General features: G+C 38.5%; 4 protein-coding genes across 5 annotated transcripts in view; 2 read left to right on the forward strand and 2 right to left on the reverse strand.

The window, feature by feature from the left end:
- The window catches only part of LOC110048666 (cyclic GMP-AMP synthase-like receptor 1), a 4,014-nt gene extending 1,671 nt beyond the window's left edge, over nucleotides 1-2,343 (forward strand). Inside the window, exons 1-2 of the mRNA XM_020754443.2 lie at nucleotides 1-227; nucleotides 1,828-2,343. The exon at nucleotides 1-227 is cut by the window's left edge and continues 1,671 nt beyond it. Of these exons, the coding sequence (XP_020610102.1) occupies nucleotides 1-222 (222 nt within the window). The 3' untranslated portion in view covers nucleotides 223-227; nucleotides 1,828-2,343. The remainder of the gene's footprint in view (nucleotides 228-1,827) is intronic.
- Nucleotides 2,169-11,101, reverse strand: LOC110048663 (ufm1-specific protease 2-like). Its single transcript, XM_020754438.2, has 15 exons — nucleotides 11,039-11,101; nucleotides 10,719-10,920; nucleotides 9,751-9,845; nucleotides 9,298-9,508; nucleotides 8,519-8,778; nucleotides 7,541-7,628; nucleotides 7,165-7,316; nucleotides 6,620-6,740; nucleotides 5,639-5,740; nucleotides 5,402-5,440; nucleotides 4,904-4,980; nucleotides 4,328-4,631; nucleotides 4,005-4,068; nucleotides 3,054-3,114; nucleotides 2,169-2,425 (listed from the first exon to the last, which is right to left on the reverse strand). Exons 1-15 carry the CDS (start codon nucleotides 11,084-11,086, stop codon nucleotides 2,339-2,341), a joined length of 1,911 nt encoding a protein of 636 aa, XP_020610097.2. The 5' UTR covers nucleotides 11,087-11,101; the 3' UTR covers nucleotides 2,169-2,338.
- Nucleotides 11,102-11,232: 131 nt separating this feature from the next.
- Nucleotides 11,233-14,822, forward strand: LOC110048664 (uncharacterized). Of its 2 annotated transcripts, none has more exons than XM_020754441.2 (2): nucleotides 11,233-11,539; nucleotides 11,675-14,822. In XM_020754441.2, exons 1-2 carry the CDS (start codon nucleotides 11,233-11,235, stop codon nucleotides 13,195-13,197), a joined length of 1,830 nt encoding a protein of 609 aa, XP_020610100.2. In that variant the 3' UTR covers nucleotides 13,198-14,822. The 2 variants fall into 2 exon arrangements, with proteins under 2 accessions (XP_020610100.2, XP_020610101.2); XM_020754442.2 differs by having other exon boundaries at nucleotides 11,233-11,440.
- A 1,377-nt stretch (nucleotides 14,823-16,199) lies between these two features.
- Nucleotides 16,200-18,241, reverse strand: LOC149102680 (uncharacterized). The gene has a single exon (XM_089272763.1). The coding sequence runs from the start codon at nucleotides 18,011-18,013 to the stop codon at nucleotides 16,601-16,603; it is 1,413 nt and encodes a 470-aa protein (XP_089128889.1). The 5' UTR covers nucleotides 18,014-18,241; the 3' UTR covers nucleotides 16,200-16,600.
- Between the last annotated feature and the right edge of the window lie 409 nt (nucleotides 18,242-18,650).

Here is an 18,650-nt window from a genome sequence, read left to right on the forward strand (position 1 = left end):
AAAGAGGGAAACCTACCGCACTACTTCATGCAGCCGCCAGACTTCAAACCGGTGAATCTATTCGCCGATCTGGACGGGAAAACTTTGTCAGACATGTTAGATGTGATTGAAGATATTATGGAGAATCCAATGGGCGTCCTGAGTACCGTGGGACGAGAGAGAAGACAGACGATGTGGCCTTGGGAAATGGGTTTGTTTTTGCCAGCGGGATTAACCTCGTAACGCGGGTAAGTTGTCGCGTAGGAGCGAAATGACATTTTATCACACTGCCGTCTGTACTTTATTCAAATATGCTTCTATTTATCTTGCGAGTACTGCTTTTATTTTGGTGGTAGAATCTCCTTAAGAGGGCTATTAGAGAAAAATAGTGTCCTTGCGTAGGATCAACATAAGATTCTGATCGAGCTATTAGAATCTTTTGTGTCCTTGCAGCAATCGAGCTGATTATTTCGTCAAAAATCGTTTTACGGCTTATAGCAATGAAGTGACAAAAGCTTTTTGCATATTTATGGCTTCATTTGATATTGAGTTCGCTCAGTGTATTTGCTTATTTCAATGTACTATTCACTTGTTAGCATTGACAAATGTGTGTGAAATTCTTGCATGAAAAGGTGCTCCTAAAATTAAGCTATTTTAAAAACTGGAGTACTTGACAATGATTTAGAAAGAGTAAATGAGATTTTTATGTTAATTTACATGAAGCACCTTCGTTTAAGTTTCGCTTTATTATTTTTTTTTTTGAAAAAAATTCTTGCTCGCAGCAAAAGCACGAATATTGATTTCAAATCCTGATGGAGATTTGATAGTCTGAAAACATTAGCACTCTATTTCAATAAAGAATTAAAAACAGATGGTTGAGTTGATAACGGAATTTCATGTCATAAAAGGAAGTGAATTCACTGTATTTCTTAACACGCCTGGGAATGAAATCTAAAGACTCGCTGATAAGAATGTCGCTTGTATAATACTTGTGGTTGACCTTGTTATCACCTAAAATAATACAAAGCCGTAAAGGAAAATAATTCATTTGGCAGCTTTATTGTTTTAATTCCATATTAGCCGTCGGCCGCCCCGGCAATTAGAGTTTTGCTTTGTAGGTAATAAATAGCACAGTTTCTGTCAGTGATGCCTCTAAAACTACGAGTTTTATGGGTAATTACCTCGTTTTGCTATGGACGGTTTAAGCTTTAAATTGAGCAATTAGAAAAACTATTAAGATAGTCGTTGAAGGTCAGAACAATTCCGTGCTCACGAGGCAAATCGAAGAACACGTACCATATTTTATCCACGCCGTTTGTTTCTTGTTCATTTAGTCTGCTATTTTCCATTTTTTTGTTTCATATTTTGAAACGTTCTTGCAAAGAGAGGCGCAAATTTGAGTACGGAAAATGTTGTGACTAGTTCGTTTAATAAGTAGTCTAAAATGCCTGTAAAATTGCGTTATATCGAAGCGCATATGATATGTCACAATGTGTCCAAATATTTGTCCAATACTTGAAGCTTGCTAAGAAAACAAACCTAAAAAAGAAATTAATTAAATTAACGTTTTGACATCGTTGTCTGATTTGGAATGCAAGGAATGCAAATGCGTGCGATCGACAATCAACGCCTGAATGGAATTTCTAAAAAGATCATGCCTCTCAAATTGTGAGTGCTTCGGCACGAGTGTTGAATGAACAAACGAACGAACGAGCGAGCGAGCGAAAGAGCCAGCGAACGAACGAACGAACCATTCCCGATTAACATTTAAGCTAACTGGTGTTTCGCGTTTCACGCTCGCAGGTATGCCACACGAATTTAACTTTTGGTTTTTATTTTGTTTTTCAGAAACCTCTTGAACTGTAATGATACTTTCTTGAGCCCGCAGATGGAATGACAGTGAATAAAGACTTACACAGCTACATTCTTTGATAATTTAGCGTTCTGAAAACAGAGTTAATTAACTTTACAGCAGGACTTAGATTTGCATAAGAATTTGCACAAGAGAAAGAAAACTGTTTAGAGACAGAGTCCTCCTCGTCCCCAGGCCTCACTTCTTTGCAACGGACCCGACGTACGAGGAAGACTGAAGCAGAGCCGTGATTCAGAAATGTTGCTTCGGCAGTCTGTAGCTGAAAATCCCACAATTTGCCGGATAGAAAAAGTGTTCTAAAAAGTAAGGGAAAACATTTTACTTCAAGATCCTTTTATTTAGAGATGGCTTTTCTAGTTTACTAAATTTTCATAGTGTTAAAAATTATTTTGTTGTTGTCTTTTCTTCCTTCACATTTTAAAATGTTATTGAAGGGCAAATTAATAGCATAATTGCCATAAAATGAAATATAAATATTTTTCATCATCAAATCATATCTGGTCTCTGAGGCATACACATGTTGTAATGAACTTGCTGATTCCAGAAGTCTGGCCCTTTCCAGCCACACCACCCCTGCAAAAAATAAATATATAGATAAATAAAGAAGCAGTTAATTATGGTACCTGGGGGAGGGTACTCCCGGAAAAAAAAGTGGGGGTGTGCGGCCCACCTCCCAAAACCCTTACCCTATTTATGACCAAAATCTGCGATTTTCCCTACCCTATTTATGACCAGACCAAAAATTTGACCCTATTTAAGACCGTTTTGGCTGACACAGTTGCCCTACATATAATTTTTGACGGGCTTTTGTTTATGGTCTTGTTGATAAAGATGAACAGGTGCATACCTATATAGCCAATATAAGGGAGTACCCCCCCCCCCCCCCCAGATTATGGGACCCTGCCCTAGTTTATCAATGGCCATAATCTGCATTGTTTGCACTCTTTTTATATCGCAAATTCCCCTCCCAATCTAACATGTTATCATGACATCAACCAAAAATGCTCTGTTTTCTTATTAATAAATGTGATAATAATATGAATATGATTCATAAAATAGGCATCTTGCTACACGGACTACATTTTCCCATCCCTTCCACTTTTCTAGGTATTTTATATCTGGACTCAACCTCCAAATAAACTTGATTACAGACTGCATTTAACATCAGTCATCTTGCACACAAGGCTACACACAAACAAACCTTGTCTAATATAACCTTGAGATCCTCACCACCAGTGTAATGTGGATCAAGAATTAAAAACCTACAGAGTAAAAAAAGAAAATATCAGTGCATTCACTTATTACATTTAGCCTGTGAACGGGCTCTGGCTAGAAGGGTCTGACCGCAGCTGGAAGGGTCTGACCATGGCTGGAAGGGCCTGACCGTGGCTGGAAGGGCCTGACCGCGGCTGGAAGGGCCTGACTGCTGCTGGAACGGCCAAGACGGAACTGGCTGAGAGTGCAGCAGTACAAAACGTACAAGTCAACTCTTCAGGGCCTAAGATGAAAATATCAATTCTCTTTATCAACTGCTGTACAATTTTTCTTATGCATGTTCTGAGAATCTGGTGTTTCATCAAGACAATATCCATTACCTAATAACTTCCTCAATTCTCAGGATTTTTCTGCTTGACAATGTAGTGGCAATGTAAGTAACAACAGATTTCCATCTTGTTTTGAGTGTTAATTTCCTTTTTGTGTTGTTCCAGAAAATATCCATACCCCTCCCACGGAAGGTTTTTTAGCTTGAACCCCCACACCCTCTGGAAATTCGATTTTAGTGCCATACTTTTCTTTAAAAAAATTGGGTTTTGAAACCCCCCTCCCCCTTGGAATTTATGTTAACCTTCCTTGGGGTGGGTATGGATATTTTCTGGAACTACACATTGTGACAATGAATATGCAACTAAGAAAATTATAATCGAAACTTGTCTGATAAAGATTTGGACAAAAGGGGAGAAAGGGGCAAAACCTTGTAACTTTGAGGTCAACTTTATCATAAAATTAGTTCTTAATCAAAGCCAAGGATTACAGATAATTCTGGACCACATTCCGGGATGCTTCTGAAAACAAAATGCAGCAAAATTATAACATTCAAAGTAAGTACTAGACACTTTGCTGTTCACTGAGGCTGATAGTAGAGCTTACTGACCTTATATCACCAGTCTGATCATTAAAATCTACTCCCAATATGGTGTGCGCTAAAACACCACCACCTGGAAAAGATATAAAATTGTGCATGTCTTAAGGCCAACCAAGCTTATGAATTCCCCTTCTGCTTGCCCACACAAACCAGTAACCTGCAACAGGGTAACTAACCAAAGGCAAAACCATTGCCTTCTTCTCTAGATGATAGACTATGATTGATTATGTAATTTGATTAAAATAAAAAAAAAACCACTGAAAACTAATGATAAAAGCAAAAAGCATTAATCACAGTAAAATTATCATGGCACATCAACACTCATAACTTACCAATCATAATAGGAGTTCCCTGAGTTTGAAAATGGTATAACAAGTCCCGTCCTTTGGCTCGCATTTCTGCTCCTGTGCTGACAAACATAATCTTTGAGCTGACTCCCAGAAGATGTTCCAAGCACATACTGACTTCAAATGAGCCTATCCACTGCCGAGAGCCCACAAATTCTTCACCTTTGTCTTGGAGGTCAACAAGTGCCTGTTGAATTTCTCTGTGGCTTGGAACAGGTTTTGATGTGTAACCCTGGTGTCTGAACCAGGAAGCAATGGTCTGAAGTGATCGGTATGCACAACCCCAGCCCTGATTGAAACAAAATGAACACTTATATATCACCAGTGGGAAGGTTTCCACTAACAGAAATAAGGAAGACTTAAAACAGAGAGGTTGGGGCTGCTGAAAAATACTTGACCACTCAAGGGCAAAATGTGGTGAAAGAACAGATTTTACCTTCACCCAAGCCCTAACAAGGTGTCCATTTTCATTCTCCCTTCATGAAAACACCCATTTACTTGCACACCTATGGATTGAGGAGCATCCAGTTTGACCCTACTAAAGGAATGGCAAATACTTACATCATCATTAAAGTTATCCTGCATGTAATGGTGGTAACCGTATGTTCCATCCACCACTGCTACAGTGCCACAAACACCTAAAAAATAAAAAAAATTTACATGAAACCTATTCTAGCTTTGGGTGATGGCTGCATACTGATTCTGCTTACTAATCTACTACTTACTGCTGTTCCTTCAAGGTTAGATCTGAGAATTTGGTGACACATCAAACAACATTTAAAAAAAAGTTAATACATGATTTGTTTCTGTCAATAATCCATCCACTGCCTGATGGAAATATCGTTTCAGGCTTTTCCAGATAAATTATGCCAGTTCCCACCTAAATGGAGAGACTTAACTGTACTGGTGTAGGAGTAAGTAAGGAGTTACATCACAAGAAACAAAAATACCAAGGACAGTGTTGGGGTTAAATTATTCTCTACTTGGCACATTTTAAAACAAACAAAACAACCCCTCCCACACTGTTAAGGTTCACTTAGTCTAGTTTATTTCTCTCACCTCCAACTAGTCCAGCGTGAGGATTTGTTAAGTAGATATCTGTAACAAAAAAAACAGTCGTATTTTTAAACTACACTTTAAACTTCACAACAATAAGACAAAGAGCACATGTGCCTAACCCTTGAAGAGGAGGGGGGAAGCTTTCTGTAATAACTCACTACAACCCTCCTTTCAAGCTCAAAATCCCATACACAGTTTCTTCTCTCAACAATTCAACTCTACCATTTTCATGTATACCTTGTTGACGTTCATTTTCAAACACGTATTTGTTGGAGGGCCGCATAAGAGGTCTGTTTTCTGGTAGAAGAAGTCGCTTGTGCAGTTCCAACCGGTATGATGCTGTGAGAAAATTTTAATAAAATTGTTAGGCAACATTTCGCTGTCAAATTCCACACAATAGTCATTTGGCTTAATATAGCACAATTTACAAATTAATTTAAAGGCTGCGGGTAAGAACGTCCCCAAGATTTTTCGGACATTTTTGGAAGTACTCAAAAATAGCTGAATTTTGGCATACATGTATGGGCTTCGTTTCACCTGAGAAACATTGCTCTGAAGTTTCTTTCCCTGTGTTGCTCTTCGTTTTTGAGAAATAACGTATGCAAAAAAGGCACTTTTCCTAGTGTCATCTTTTTGTCAAACACGAAACAAAAGAAACCTTTTGTTTTTTTATTTAGCTGACTTCATTTTGAATGCCTGTTGACTTGTTTCATATTGTTGGCACCTGGATGGCTTCCAAATATTTTGTATGCTTGCATCTCATCTTTCCTCTGAAATCATTATTCATCTTTGGCTGTTTAGCCCATGTACCCCTCATCTTGTTCATACCGTCCTTGCCCTCTTTTTTTATTTCCATCACACCTAATAATGTAGAATAGCTCTTTGAAGTCCAAACCTTTATCTGCAAACTTGTGAGCAACTTGCAAATGCAAACACCACATGTGAAAGACAAGCTGTTCAGCATATCGTGAGCATGAGACAAAGAAAAAATCTGAGTGCCTAGTGGGATTCAAGCCATGACCTCGCTGATCCAGCCAGGTACTCTTCCAACTGAGCTGCGGAGAGACTTGAGGTGAACTTAGCGATTAACTAGCCCAGGATCATTTGTGAACCATGTAGCTTCTGTCATCAGCATCATATTTTTGTGTAGGAGTAATTTATTGCAAAAACCTTTCAAACAACTGACTACTAGAAGTCTAGCCTGGGTAAAACACTTACCAAGCTCATTATCATCTATCATTACACCATCTCTTGTAGCAGTGGGATAAACAGTGGTCACCAAATGACAAAACCCAGGAAGCTTGAAGTGATACACTTTCACAACAGTCAACAAGTCTTCCTACATACAAGATACAGAAAAAAACAGTTTAAAACAACATGCAGTGCATAAATAGCACACACAGGAGGAGGAGGAGAAGGGAGAAGAAGAGAGTTCACACATGCATACACCCCTGACTGATTTCGGTGACATGAAGTATTGCAAACTCCCCTCTAAATGGGACACTAATCCCGGGGAGGGGGTACTCTACAAAGGTTTACATGGGAAGGCTCTGTCCTGAGGTCGAAACCTTTACCCTTTTGTATCCCATTTTGACAGAAAAGGTACTCCTTTCGTTACCTTTTACTGAAAAAAGGTACCCTTTCCACATACCACATCATCTTGGAATCCAGGTTTCTTTTGCAAGGCTAAGAAAGTCTTGAACCCACAGAAAAGCTATATTAAGTCTGACCATCTCACAGTAAAATGTTTGGGAGAATCTCACCTTTGAGAACTGTGTCATAGCTGAGGCCATTTTTCTTAGCTGACTGCACATAGCAGAAATAAATAACTTTGGTAGGCTTGCTAAAGAAGTGTCCATTGATACATTCAACACTGTATCAATTGCAAGTGTGAACTTGATTTGAGATGATACAGCTGCAAAATAAACATAGCTACAATTTAATCAACCTCTTACCATTTTGTTTTGTCTCAACTGAACAATTACCTGCAAATAATCTCATGAGGCAAAGAAACGTTATATTAAATCACATTAAGCTTGAACCATGGAATCACTTTTCAGTACCTCAACATAATTACATAACTGGCAATCGTTGGGGAAGGGAATGTGTGGAATTAAAGAAAATTTAAAATTAAAGTACCTTTTCTGTATTGAAAAACTGGGACAAATGTTTCATGATTACTCACAGCATCTGTGAGTTGGCTCAGGTATCTTACATCTAGTGCATCCTGTAAAAGAACCAAAATAACATTCTATTTAAAATTTTATATTTCAACCCATTGACGCCTGTGCCACCCGTAACTGGCTGTGATGAGCATTGGTCTTTGTTTCACTTGTGACATCATCACCTTTGACCAAAATTGGCATCACGTACACCCAAGTTCTACAGCAGGAAAACTCTTTCCAATGATACCCAGATCAGAGTGATTGGGTCAATATTATTATTGAGCATGAAATATGCACAAAATTCCTTAGAAATTGGAGTGAAAAACTAGGAACAAAATTTATATTTGTGCACATGCCCGAGCAAAAATGTCATAAAACGTGATACTAGTGCAAAGAAAAGCGTACTGTCATGTTGCAAATGCCTTTTTGGGTTGATTGGAACTAATTTAGCTGATATCTATGCTAAATGTCCAAAATGTCCAAGAGATACATTTTTGCCTAAAATCTCCAGGTGTCAGTGGGTTAATAACTAACAATCCCAAACCAAAGATTGCTAGCATTGTCCTAACATTTGAAAAATGACATACTGGCACTTAGGAGATGTAACAGATCTCAAGAAATTTTTGTACCCAGAGTGTCTCTATTCCCCCTGACCAGTGGACAGGAACCAAACAACCCTAGGCACTCTAATATTGGAAGATGAAAATATTGAAGTTTTGATTTAATCGCATGTCCTCAATTTTCTTGTAAGTTCTTGAAAAAACCACTCCTGTAACAGAGTTCTCGAGAGTTCTGTTGATCCATCAAGCTTATGTAGTAAGTAACAGAGTGACAAAGTCTTGAAAGATTGATGTCAAGTAAAAAAATATGTAACTGACAAAGTGCTGTACTATTGCTGCAGCAAGGAAAAAAAAGACATGGAGGTTAGCAAACCAACGCATCCAATGCTAACCTTAAACTTTGCTGCATTTCCAGAGGACACAACTTTTCCACTTTTCTGTTTTCCTTTGCTCTTTGCAGATCCATGAAGGTTTTGTATCTTTCCTGGATCAGATTCAATCTTTACCAGAAGCGCTTCACAATTTTCCAACTTGTCACTTTTAATGTCCTGGTTTTTAAGTAACACCTTGCAGTCTTTAACATGAAAGACAGTTGATGTGCTGTCTAATTCCTTGCATGATTTCTCTATTTTATTTGTTATTTCTGAAGTATCTGTAAGAGACGTAAGCATGGGCAGGGTCATGCAAATAATCAACAAGGTAAAGAATTTAACAAAAATAAAATATAATTGTAGTTAAAAGTAAATTAATACATTTTATAACAAATTGTGACTGAATTAAGAAATAAAAATGGATTAGCCTTAGTTTATAAAAGTAGCTGACTATTAAGGCAGTTTCCCTAAAAATAATTCATTGGTTTAAAATATACTGTACATTTTTATCAATATTACAATGTTCTAAATACATTTCTGTCCAACTCATACATTAATTAACAAGTAGAAATCTGTCAAGAAAAAGTTATTTATACTAAAAAACAATTTCCCGAGTAATGATGTTTTAAACAAGAGGTCAAATATAGGACATGTTCCATTTCTTTTACTGTTGCCTTGGCAACTAAAACTTTTGACATTACCCAGGGGAATATAGTTATGTACTAAATGTCATTCATCAATGCCATATGCGTACTCTGTATAAGATAACTTACGACCTTAAAGAGAAAAATGCTACTTACCATTTTGACCCCTGCTTATGCATATTGGAATGTTTGCTTGAAGTCTAAAAGAAATCCTTTGATCCAGAAATTCTCCAATGATATCTGCTTCTTGGTATTCACACTGTGTTACAGTACCAGAATCCTTATCATAAATAAAACATCTTTTGCTGTCGCTTTCACTGGTAGAACAATGTTGCAAGACCACTAACGTCCTCCTGAAGGAAATGTCCTAAAACAAAAGCAAATTAAAGAAAAAGCTTTAACAAAGAGTTACCAATAATTTGTGAGGGGAAGATATTTAATAGCTATTAATTATAGGTCATTTAAGTCTTGGTTAATTTGCCCTCAATGAATTTCATGCCTTATGCCTCATGTCACTCATGTCTCGTGTCTGCTTGACAGTTCACAATCAATAATTATTATAAATAAAGAAATATAAGATTGTACTTTTCTGCAATAAATTGTTCTCACATTTGTCCATAATCCATCAAAGACCTTTTTGAGCTCATGGGCCTCGAGAGGTGTGGGTTTGGTACATGAATAATAAATCCCACAAAGATTTATCCCTAGAAGAGTGATAAGAGCAAAACATTAAATTTGCATCATGATCATAAAGCATTTGGTGAAAATGAAGATAATTTAGTTAAAAAGAAATGGTCAGCCAAGTATCCTAAAAATATATCAAATGAACAAATGCATGAATCATCATGTACAATGTGTAAATACGTCCAACCAATGAGCCAAATGACTAAAAGAATGACTGGAATGAAGGAAGGCAGGAATGTAATGAATGAATGAATGAATGAATGAATGAATGTCAATGAATATCACTGAATGAATGAATGTCAATGACTGACTGACTGACTGACTGACTGACTGACTGGCTAACTGACTGACTGAGTGAATGAATGAATGACTGAATGAATAATGTATGGATGTATGGATGAATAAACAGACGGACAAACAGATGGATGGATGAATGAATGAACAAATGAATGAATAAACAGATGGACAGACGGATGGATGGACAGTTGGACGACTGGATGCATGGACAGACAAATGGACAGTTGGACAGACGGATGAATGAACAAATGAATAAATGAACATATGAACAAATGGATAGATGGATGGACAGAAGGATGGATGCACAGACAGACGGACGTATGGATGAATGAATGAATGAACGGACCGACAGCTGGGCAGACAGTCAGATGGACGGATGAATGAACAAATGAATGAATGGATGAGTAAACAATTGAAAGATCAAATGAACAAATAAATCAACTAAAAATTTTCTAGAAAACTAAATAATCGATAGCTATTTAGGTTAACAGGAAAATCACAGGTATTGTTCTAAACGTCTAATGTTATTCATTGCATCATTACCCAGTACCCATGCATAATTGCCAAGAAATTAGAATATTAGTCTTAACACATACCATTTGGAACAAGACAAGACAATTCTGATCTCTCATTCTTCCAGTCAGGAATTGCTGGATAACCTTTCTTTGCCGAAGGATGGGAACTTCTACAAGCCACGCATCCAACTATGTGAACTTTGTCCGACAGTATTTCACCATAAAGGTATCCCAGGAAATTCCTCTCAAGGTCTTCCGGGTTCTTCACTCGTTGAAGCAATCTCTGACAAATTCAAAAGAAACAAATTTGATCGAACATAGCTGCTACTTTACTTCTCTTATACTATATGTAACCGTTTCCTCAAACATATCACAAGGTATAACGGAAGCCAATTTATTACCTTTTTTATCGAAATATCGAGGACTACCCGTGTTTCATTGTCCGCCATTTTATATTCATACGGTAGTCCGCTGCACGAATGACTGCGGTCTCCAACTAAGTCCCAGTGCCCTTTCGCCAACCTCGTTCCCAAGGTCTCTCGACAGATCTCTGCTTTACTTCCCCTGGACGACCCGTGGGAAAAAGTACTTCCGTATGCTAGCGCTTGGAGAAGTATTGTTTAGCGTTCGTAACCTCTTCAAATCGACGGGTGCTGCTGCTTTAAGATGTGCTAAAAAGGAATCCGTAGCAAAAAAAATTCCTGACAGGCCCAAGAAATCTAAGACGCGCGCACAACGTTCTACTATCCATATGGTCAAAGGTTGTTTCCGCTTACTTTCAATTTCGAACAGCAGTTTCACAGGTACCACCAGACTTACCTGCAAGTTTACTTCAAGTCTCAATTCTAAGATTGGACTATTTCGATCTTCAACTTGTCCCTCATCAGAACTAAGGACTTTTGGTAATGATCGCCCTATGCGTAGAGATTTTTCTTATCCCCTATTTTGTCATGATCATTTAAGCTTACAGTCAAAATTTAAGCTTAATAGTTTGCGTGTTTTGGTGATACTTGGCTCATGGAATTCTCTTTGTCCAGTTTCTTGTACAAAATTACCTATGGAGAGTTTGGAGGAGGCATCTGACTTTGAGAGCAACACTAAAGGCATAGAAATTGGTGCAGCACTTGTTCAACCTGAGGAGTCCAAACATGTGACTGAAGATGTGACGTATGTCAATCAAAAAGACTCTTCCACCAATCAAGATAGTTTTCCTGTCAGCAGTTTCACGCAGGACAAGGTACCTCCTGACTTGAAGGAAGAGATGCAAAGTGAATGGGATTTTGATCAAGAGACATGTACATTAGAAACATCAGGTAGAGTGTCTGAGTTGCCAGAAGAACAAGAAAGACATCAAATACTAGATACTGAAATAACCAAATGCTTTCAGAATACTGAAAATGAAAAAGATAGCAACATGCACTGTGATGATGGATCCTTTGGATTAGAGACTCTTTTTGATGAGGACCTACATCGCAATGATGCAGCAGGGTGGATAACTCAAAGCAAAGCAAAAACTAAACAAAGAAAGCACGAAAAGAGAAAGCGAAAACTACAGCTGAATGCTTTATCGGATGATGATGACACAGATATGGCTAGTGCTAGTGGTAGTAAAGACAATGGACTATTACTAAAAGGTAAAAAGAAACCTAAAAGGATTACACCGAACTACTTCTTGGCCATTCGTGTCTCCAACCCTCAGATACATTCTGCCATCAAGAATGTTCAAGATTCTATTACTACACATAATGAAAAACTAACACCTGCTCTTATTCCTCTGGAAACTTTACATTTGACCCTCATGGTCATACATCTTGAAAATGATGAACAAATTCAGAAAGCGACAGAGGTTTTAAATCAGTGCAAAATTAGTCTGGACCCCATTTTGCGAAACAATGTATTGACAATGACCTTTTCAGGCCTTGGCCACTTTAACCATCGAGTTCTTTATGCAAAACTTTGTGGAGGGGAGGAGATGGAAGTTCTGAAATCTGTTGTGAACATAGTAAGAGAAACTTTCACAAAGGAAGGCATTCCTTCAACTGACTCCCGCGAATTCAGCCCTCACTTGACAGTCATGAAATTGTCTTGTAACCCAACGTTGAGAAGGAAAGGGATCAAGAAGATCCCAGAAGAGAGTTACGCAAGCTGGGTTGATATGAGCTTTGGAGAAGAGCCAGTAAATGCTGTGCACTTGTGCTCTATGAACAAGAGAGAAAAGGATGGATTTTACAAGTGTGAGGCCACAGTGACATTTAATGATGCAGCCAATGAACCTCCATCCACTGAAACAGGAAATACAAGAAGAGAGGCTGATGTAGCAGAAGATAATAACATTGGAGATGTAGAACAGGAAGCAACAAGTTCAAGTGCTGCACTTTGTGATAAAAATACTGGTGGAAATGGGAAAAATGTTGAAGAAAATGCTCCTTGTGACGAAGATCTCTCCAAGGAGTTAGGTTCGTGGACAGTTGATGACAGCGTGGAAGATGAAGTTGTAACAAGAGAACCAAGTGAACGCCAAGGTGATTCTGAAAGGAATGGCAGAAAAAGTGACCATTAATTTGCTAATCTAGTGTCAGAGGTATATCAAACATCTCTGCCTTCAGACACTGATTATTGTACATCGCTGTACAGATGCAAGTTGCTGGTTTTAAATGGCACAAATATCTGATTAAAGACACTTGATTTTAAGTTCATGGAAATGGTCTTTTTGTATACCCTTCGACGAAAACAAAGAAGACACTTGGTGACCAGGCTTTTTCTGCTGCTGCACCAACACTTTGGAAAAAATTACCAAGTGATATAAAAGATGAGGACAATTTTGAGCACTTTAAATCAAAACAAAAAAATTTGCTTAGGAAAGCATGTGAATAGTAAGTTTTTTATATTGTATATTAGACACTTTTTACTAGATTTTAAAATATTCAATTATCCTACTTATTTTTAAGCATTCTTACTACTAGTTTTAACTAATATAATTTGTTTGTCAGGCACATTTGCTCATATTTACATGTTAATTTGCACCATGTAAATTTTAATTATTGTTATTATTTAATACTGTTATTAATGTACACAAAGGACAAGCTAGCCAGCTGTTTGAGTAAGATTGCCATGGGACAGTCTACATGAAAAAAATTTTTACTCAAAATGTTGATACAGGAACCAGATTGCTTTGACTATCATTTTCTTGACTTGTGCTTTAGATAAATATTTAATATGTGTTTGAGCCTTGTGGCGCCTTGGCTGGTGCTTCTCTCTCTGGTTTCTGTAGCATACAGCGACTATGAGTATTCTTTCTCCCTGGCAGTAATTTATAAACCTGGTTGCAGAGAGTCACAGTCAGAGTAAAGTACCTTGTGACCAAGAACACTTCACAATCAACCAGACCAGGGCTTGAACTCAGATCACTTGGTCCAGAGTCCAGCCCACTAACCATTAGGGAGGCTCTGTTAGGTGTTTTTCAGGAACTGGGATATTTAGGTTACGAAAATAACAAGATACAGTTTGCTTAGATTAGATAAAATGGTATAGTATGGTGACAGAGCTTTTTCTGTATGCGCTCTGAAGATTTGGAACACTGTTCCTTTGGAAATAGGTCGATCCAGTACAGTTTTATTATTTAAGAAAAAACTCATGACCTCCCTTATTACTAAATTTATTAAGAGTAACTCTTTATTATACTTTTAATTTTTTTTTAAGATTCTAGTTTGTTTGGGTATTTTGGTAGTTTATTAGTTTTTAAGTTTCTTAGGGTAAAATATTGTAGCTTTTAGGTATAATTTTGTGAAGCACCTTGGGCAAATAATGGATGTGTGGGCTATACAAATGAACTATTATTACTATCATTATAGTGAGTTGGAAAATCGTTAATTTTTGCAACTGGAATAAACAGGATCTGGGATACTCAGACCCCCCTCCCCCCCCCCCCCCCTCCTGAATGGTGCTGCAATTAGGCCACTGGATATAAAATGAGGATTGATATCAACAACACCTATTAAGGGAACCTGCAGTGATCAAATTAAAATTGATTATACATCGAATACAGTGAAAAAAATGAACAAAGTGTTTTAAGCAAGCTTTACTAAACATATGACCGTCCACATATCTTAATACATTGCTTTTTGATTACTCATTTTTGAAACTGTTTAGGTTCTAAATATTGCACAATAAAACAGTATTGCTGAATTTGATTACATCCTGATTAAAAAAAACAACAACAACAAAAAAAAGAGATAAACATACAGACAACAGGGTCAGATAACAGGGTTGAGCTTTTTACCAGAATTAACAAGGTCTCAGTTTTGTTATCCACCTCAGCCTGTGGAAGATAACTTATTCCTTGGCCTGACAATTCTTGCTATGGTGTTCTCATAAGCATTTCCACATAAAATGTTCAGATCAAAATTCAGCTAACTTAAGGTGTTCTGGCCACCACTACCAGAAAGGAAATGTAGCCCAAAATTCAAACTTGTAGCAATCAAGGTCTATTTATTGGAGAGGTGTGTGGTCAGGACAACAACTTGGGAAGTGCCTATAAGCTCCCCCCCAGGGAAGGGGGGGGGGACTCCCGTATGAAAAGGTCGGGGATTCTTGTTGTCTTGCCTAGGGGTATAAATCAAGGATGCTGGTTTCACTTAGGATGTTCATGACAAAATGCCACTATTTTAAGCTGTCAAGGTATCTTTTAAGGGTGCACTCAAAGAAATATTTGTAGTAAAAAACACTCTTATTTCTGTTTCTATGCTTGATTTCCACCACTCTTTTGAGTCCAGTCTAAGTAGCATGGGCTCCTTTCCTGAACAGTGGCTGGTGATCCAGTCTATTCTGTTTTAAGTAATTAGTGGTATCTTTTAGGGGTCAAATAAAGCTTGAGCCACGCTCAGATTGGTCTCCTTTAGGGGTTTAATTCAAATTTTCTGATGAGCATCCCTGACCTTTTCATATATGGGAGTCTCCCCGGGCTTTTAGCAGTCTTGTTTATCCATAGGCTACAAGAGACAGCATCACCAGTAGTCTTGATTTCTGCCGCTCTCTCAAGTCCCCTCTTTGTTCCTTCCCAATTTCGGGGGGAGGAGCACAGTTTCATTTTCCAGAACAGCAACTGGCAATCGAACCTACACCACTAGAAGAATCAAAACCTCTGACTGGTTTAATTTTTTGACCACACACCAAGTGATCCCTGTCAATAACACCTGCCAATCAGATCTGAGTAGAATACACCACAAGTCTATCAAAATAATTATTATGGACTTTTCAATTGGACCCTCCTGACATCCCAATTCTTTGTGGTGACTATAAGGAATGTAACACTGTGAAAAGAAAGTCATGTCCGATAAGTTTCTTGGGGCATTTTTTGAAGGAATTCACATTTCATTTGTAATGTAAGAGATGAAATTTGTGGGAAGGGCGGAAGGGGGACAAAGTTAGACAGGATTTCCAGCTAATACATCATAGTTACAGCACTTTATGGGTAAGCCTGAAAATTGGTTTCTTTACACCCTGTGCAGCCTCTAAAATCTACTAGATTATAAATGCAAGAGAAGAAGCCCAGAGGATGGGGGGGGGGGGGGGGGGGGCTCTCATATGAAAAGTTTGAATTAGATCCCCTAAAGTAGACCAATCTGGATGTGACACAAGCTTAGATACCACTTAAAATGGTATAGGCCTATTACCGGCCGCTGTTCAGGAACAGAGTCCACTCTAGCAGACCAGACTCAAGAGACCAGCAGAAATCGAGCCTAAAAAAGTCTACTCTTATCAAGAGCATTTTTTTCTTATTATTTCTTTGAGTGCACCCTAACAGTTACCTTGAGAGCTAAAAATAGTGGCATTTCATCATGAACACCCTAAACTGAGAGCAGAAACCTTGATTTATACCCCAAGGCGAGATGACCATTATCCCCAAACTTTTCATATGGGATTCCCCCCCCCTTTCTAGGGGGGTTGTACAAAAAAGAGTTAACTCAACACCAGTTTAAATAAGACAAAATTTCCTTAGGGACCTCTTGTAGGCCCAGTTCATGAATATCACATTGTTTATTCACTGCCACCCGACAAAGAACCTTTAAGTCAGCAGGTGAGTTGTTCATTTTGTAGGTCAAAAGATTGGAAACATCGTCACTTCGATCCTCAGTGTTCACATTACAGCAGTGAATTACCAGCAACTGATGTCCACTTGAAGAAACATTACAACTTGTATAGTTGTCTGTTCCCTTTTCGTGGTCCATTCGTAAAAGTTCCTTGGCATCGAATTGAGTTTCAGGCTTTGAAAAATCAAGATCATGCATCAAAAACAGTGAAAATTGTTTCTTGTTGCAATCAACACCACTTTGGGGAATCACAATATAGTTGTCATAAGGTGATATATACAGCTCGTAAGCTGACAAAGTTGAATCTCCAGCGAAGTTCACATTCTGTAGTAAATTTCCCAAGGTGTCCCATATTAACACTGATCTGCAGTCTTCAAAATCGATTCCAGACTGACGACTGTCACTCAAGGGCATTTTAATTCGCTGACCACTGCACAATGCAAGAAAGAAATTTCCTTCATGGGAATATTTTGCATCTGCTACAAAGTTAAACCCTTTCAGCTTTGTCTCAACGTTGACTGTAAATGAATCCAAGTTTACAAACACCAGACCAACATAAAACACATATGAGCCCCTTCCAATAATTGCAAGGCTCTTTAGATCAGGGCTGAAATCTAACAATCTCCAAGAGAATGGAAGGTTTGTTAGCTCAATTTCACCACTCTTGATTTCTCTCACACACTGGACGTGAAAATCAGCTGAGGTTGGGCTCATTTTTTTGACTGCCATTTCCAACAAAATGAATTCTCCATCATTGAGAATAACACCAAACCAATAATGACCTGCATTCCGTAGAGGGGACATCCTCATGAAGCTAACACTAGCACCCCAATGGAAATTACGATTGCTCTGGCGATTACACCGGTCTAACTTTACCTCGATTTCTTTGCGAAGGGCTCCTCCGCTATCAGCTGAATCTGGAGCAGGGCACGAAAACACAAAGGCACAACTTCGGAAATCCTCCAAGCGAGCGAAAACGTTCAAAAGTGGGTAACCACTGGTTGGAGTTAAATCGCAAACAATTTCTAAAACAGGACACGACGAGACCAGATTGTAACCGAGTTCTCGTTCTAACTCACCTGTATGTAAGTTGAGAAGTTTCAACCTGATATCAATTCTCTTCGTGGCACCTTGAGAAAAATCGTTTTCTAGGCCATGCAAAGTGTGAGCAATAGCCACGATGTTGACGTTTTCACGCGCTATCCAAGCAACTTTGTCGTTTGTTTTGAAGTAAAAAGGGACTTGTGCTTTTGTGAGGAGTTTTAATTCTCCTCCGGCGTCCGCCATCTTGATAAAATGGTTACCTCATACCGCCCCACCTGTTATATTCAGTATATCTGCGCGTTAATTTTTAAGACGCCGTTGTGTTGTGGTACCTTACTGATTACTAACTTTCCTTGATGCATACGATTTACCCATACCCGGGAAGGCAGTAGATAACTCGACGGTCCGGAGGTGTGGTGGGGTGGGGTGGGGTGTTGTGGGGAAGAATTGACCCAATACCTCTATTCCAAAAAAAAATTACGTCGGTGTGGAGCATAACTTTTTATTTTCCGTCCAAGGATTGGGATTAGCCTGTGAGTAGGCTCACCTTCCGATTTGGTTACAGGGCGAGAAAATCGAGCGAAAAAATATAATGGCTTACCACTAGAAAAGTGATGGGGTGGGGGGGGGGAGGGGTGGGTGGGACTTTTTTTAGCTTGCGAGAATGTTTTTTTTTCACGCTCACTGGCTCTGCAGGATTTTTTTTCGGGGTCAATTCACCTGCATGAAGATTCTTTTTTGTTTTTTTGAGAGGGTGGGTGGGGGGTAAAATTTTCCACTGCCGCAAGGTGAATGCCTGGAACAAGGCTCAAACAAGGATTTATTATGTTTCACACAGTTTTCTTGCTTTACTGTCAAAATTATACTCCGGGGGAAACAT

The sequence above is a fragment of the Orbicella faveolata genome, unplaced genomic scaffold (assembly GCF_042242905.1).
Source record: "Orbicella faveolata isolate gen_17 unplaced genomic scaffold, um_ofav_v1 contig_35, whole genome shotgun sequence".
NCBI classification, from domain to species: domain Eukaryota; kingdom Metazoa; phylum Cnidaria; class Anthozoa; order Scleractinia; family Merulinidae; genus Orbicella; species Orbicella faveolata.

Coding starts and splice junctions, on each gene's coding strand:
- LOC110048663 (XM_020754438.2), bottom strand. CDS start 11,086: ATGGCGGACAATGAAACACGGGTAGTCCTCGATATTTCGATAAAAAAG. Junction 4,069..4,327: donor GGGAACTCCTATTATGATTG/GTAAGTTATGAG, acceptor TATCTTTTCCAG/GTGGTGGTGTTTTAGCGCAC. Junction 2,426..3,053: donor TCAAGGTTATATTAGACAAG/GTTTGTTTGTGT, acceptor TATTTTTTGCAG/GGGTGGTGTGGCTGGAAAGG.
- LOC110048664 (XM_020754441.2), top strand. CDS start 11,233: ATGCTAGCGCTTGGAGAAGTATTGTTTAGCGTTCGTAACCTCTTCAAA. Junction 11,540..11,674: donor ATCAGAACTAAGGACTTTTG/GTAATGATCGCC, acceptor CTCTTTGTCCAG/TTTCTTGTACAAAATTACCT.
- LOC149102680 (XM_089272763.1), bottom strand. CDS start 18,013: ATGGCGGACGCCGGAGGAGAATTAAAACTCCTCACAAAAGCACAAGTC.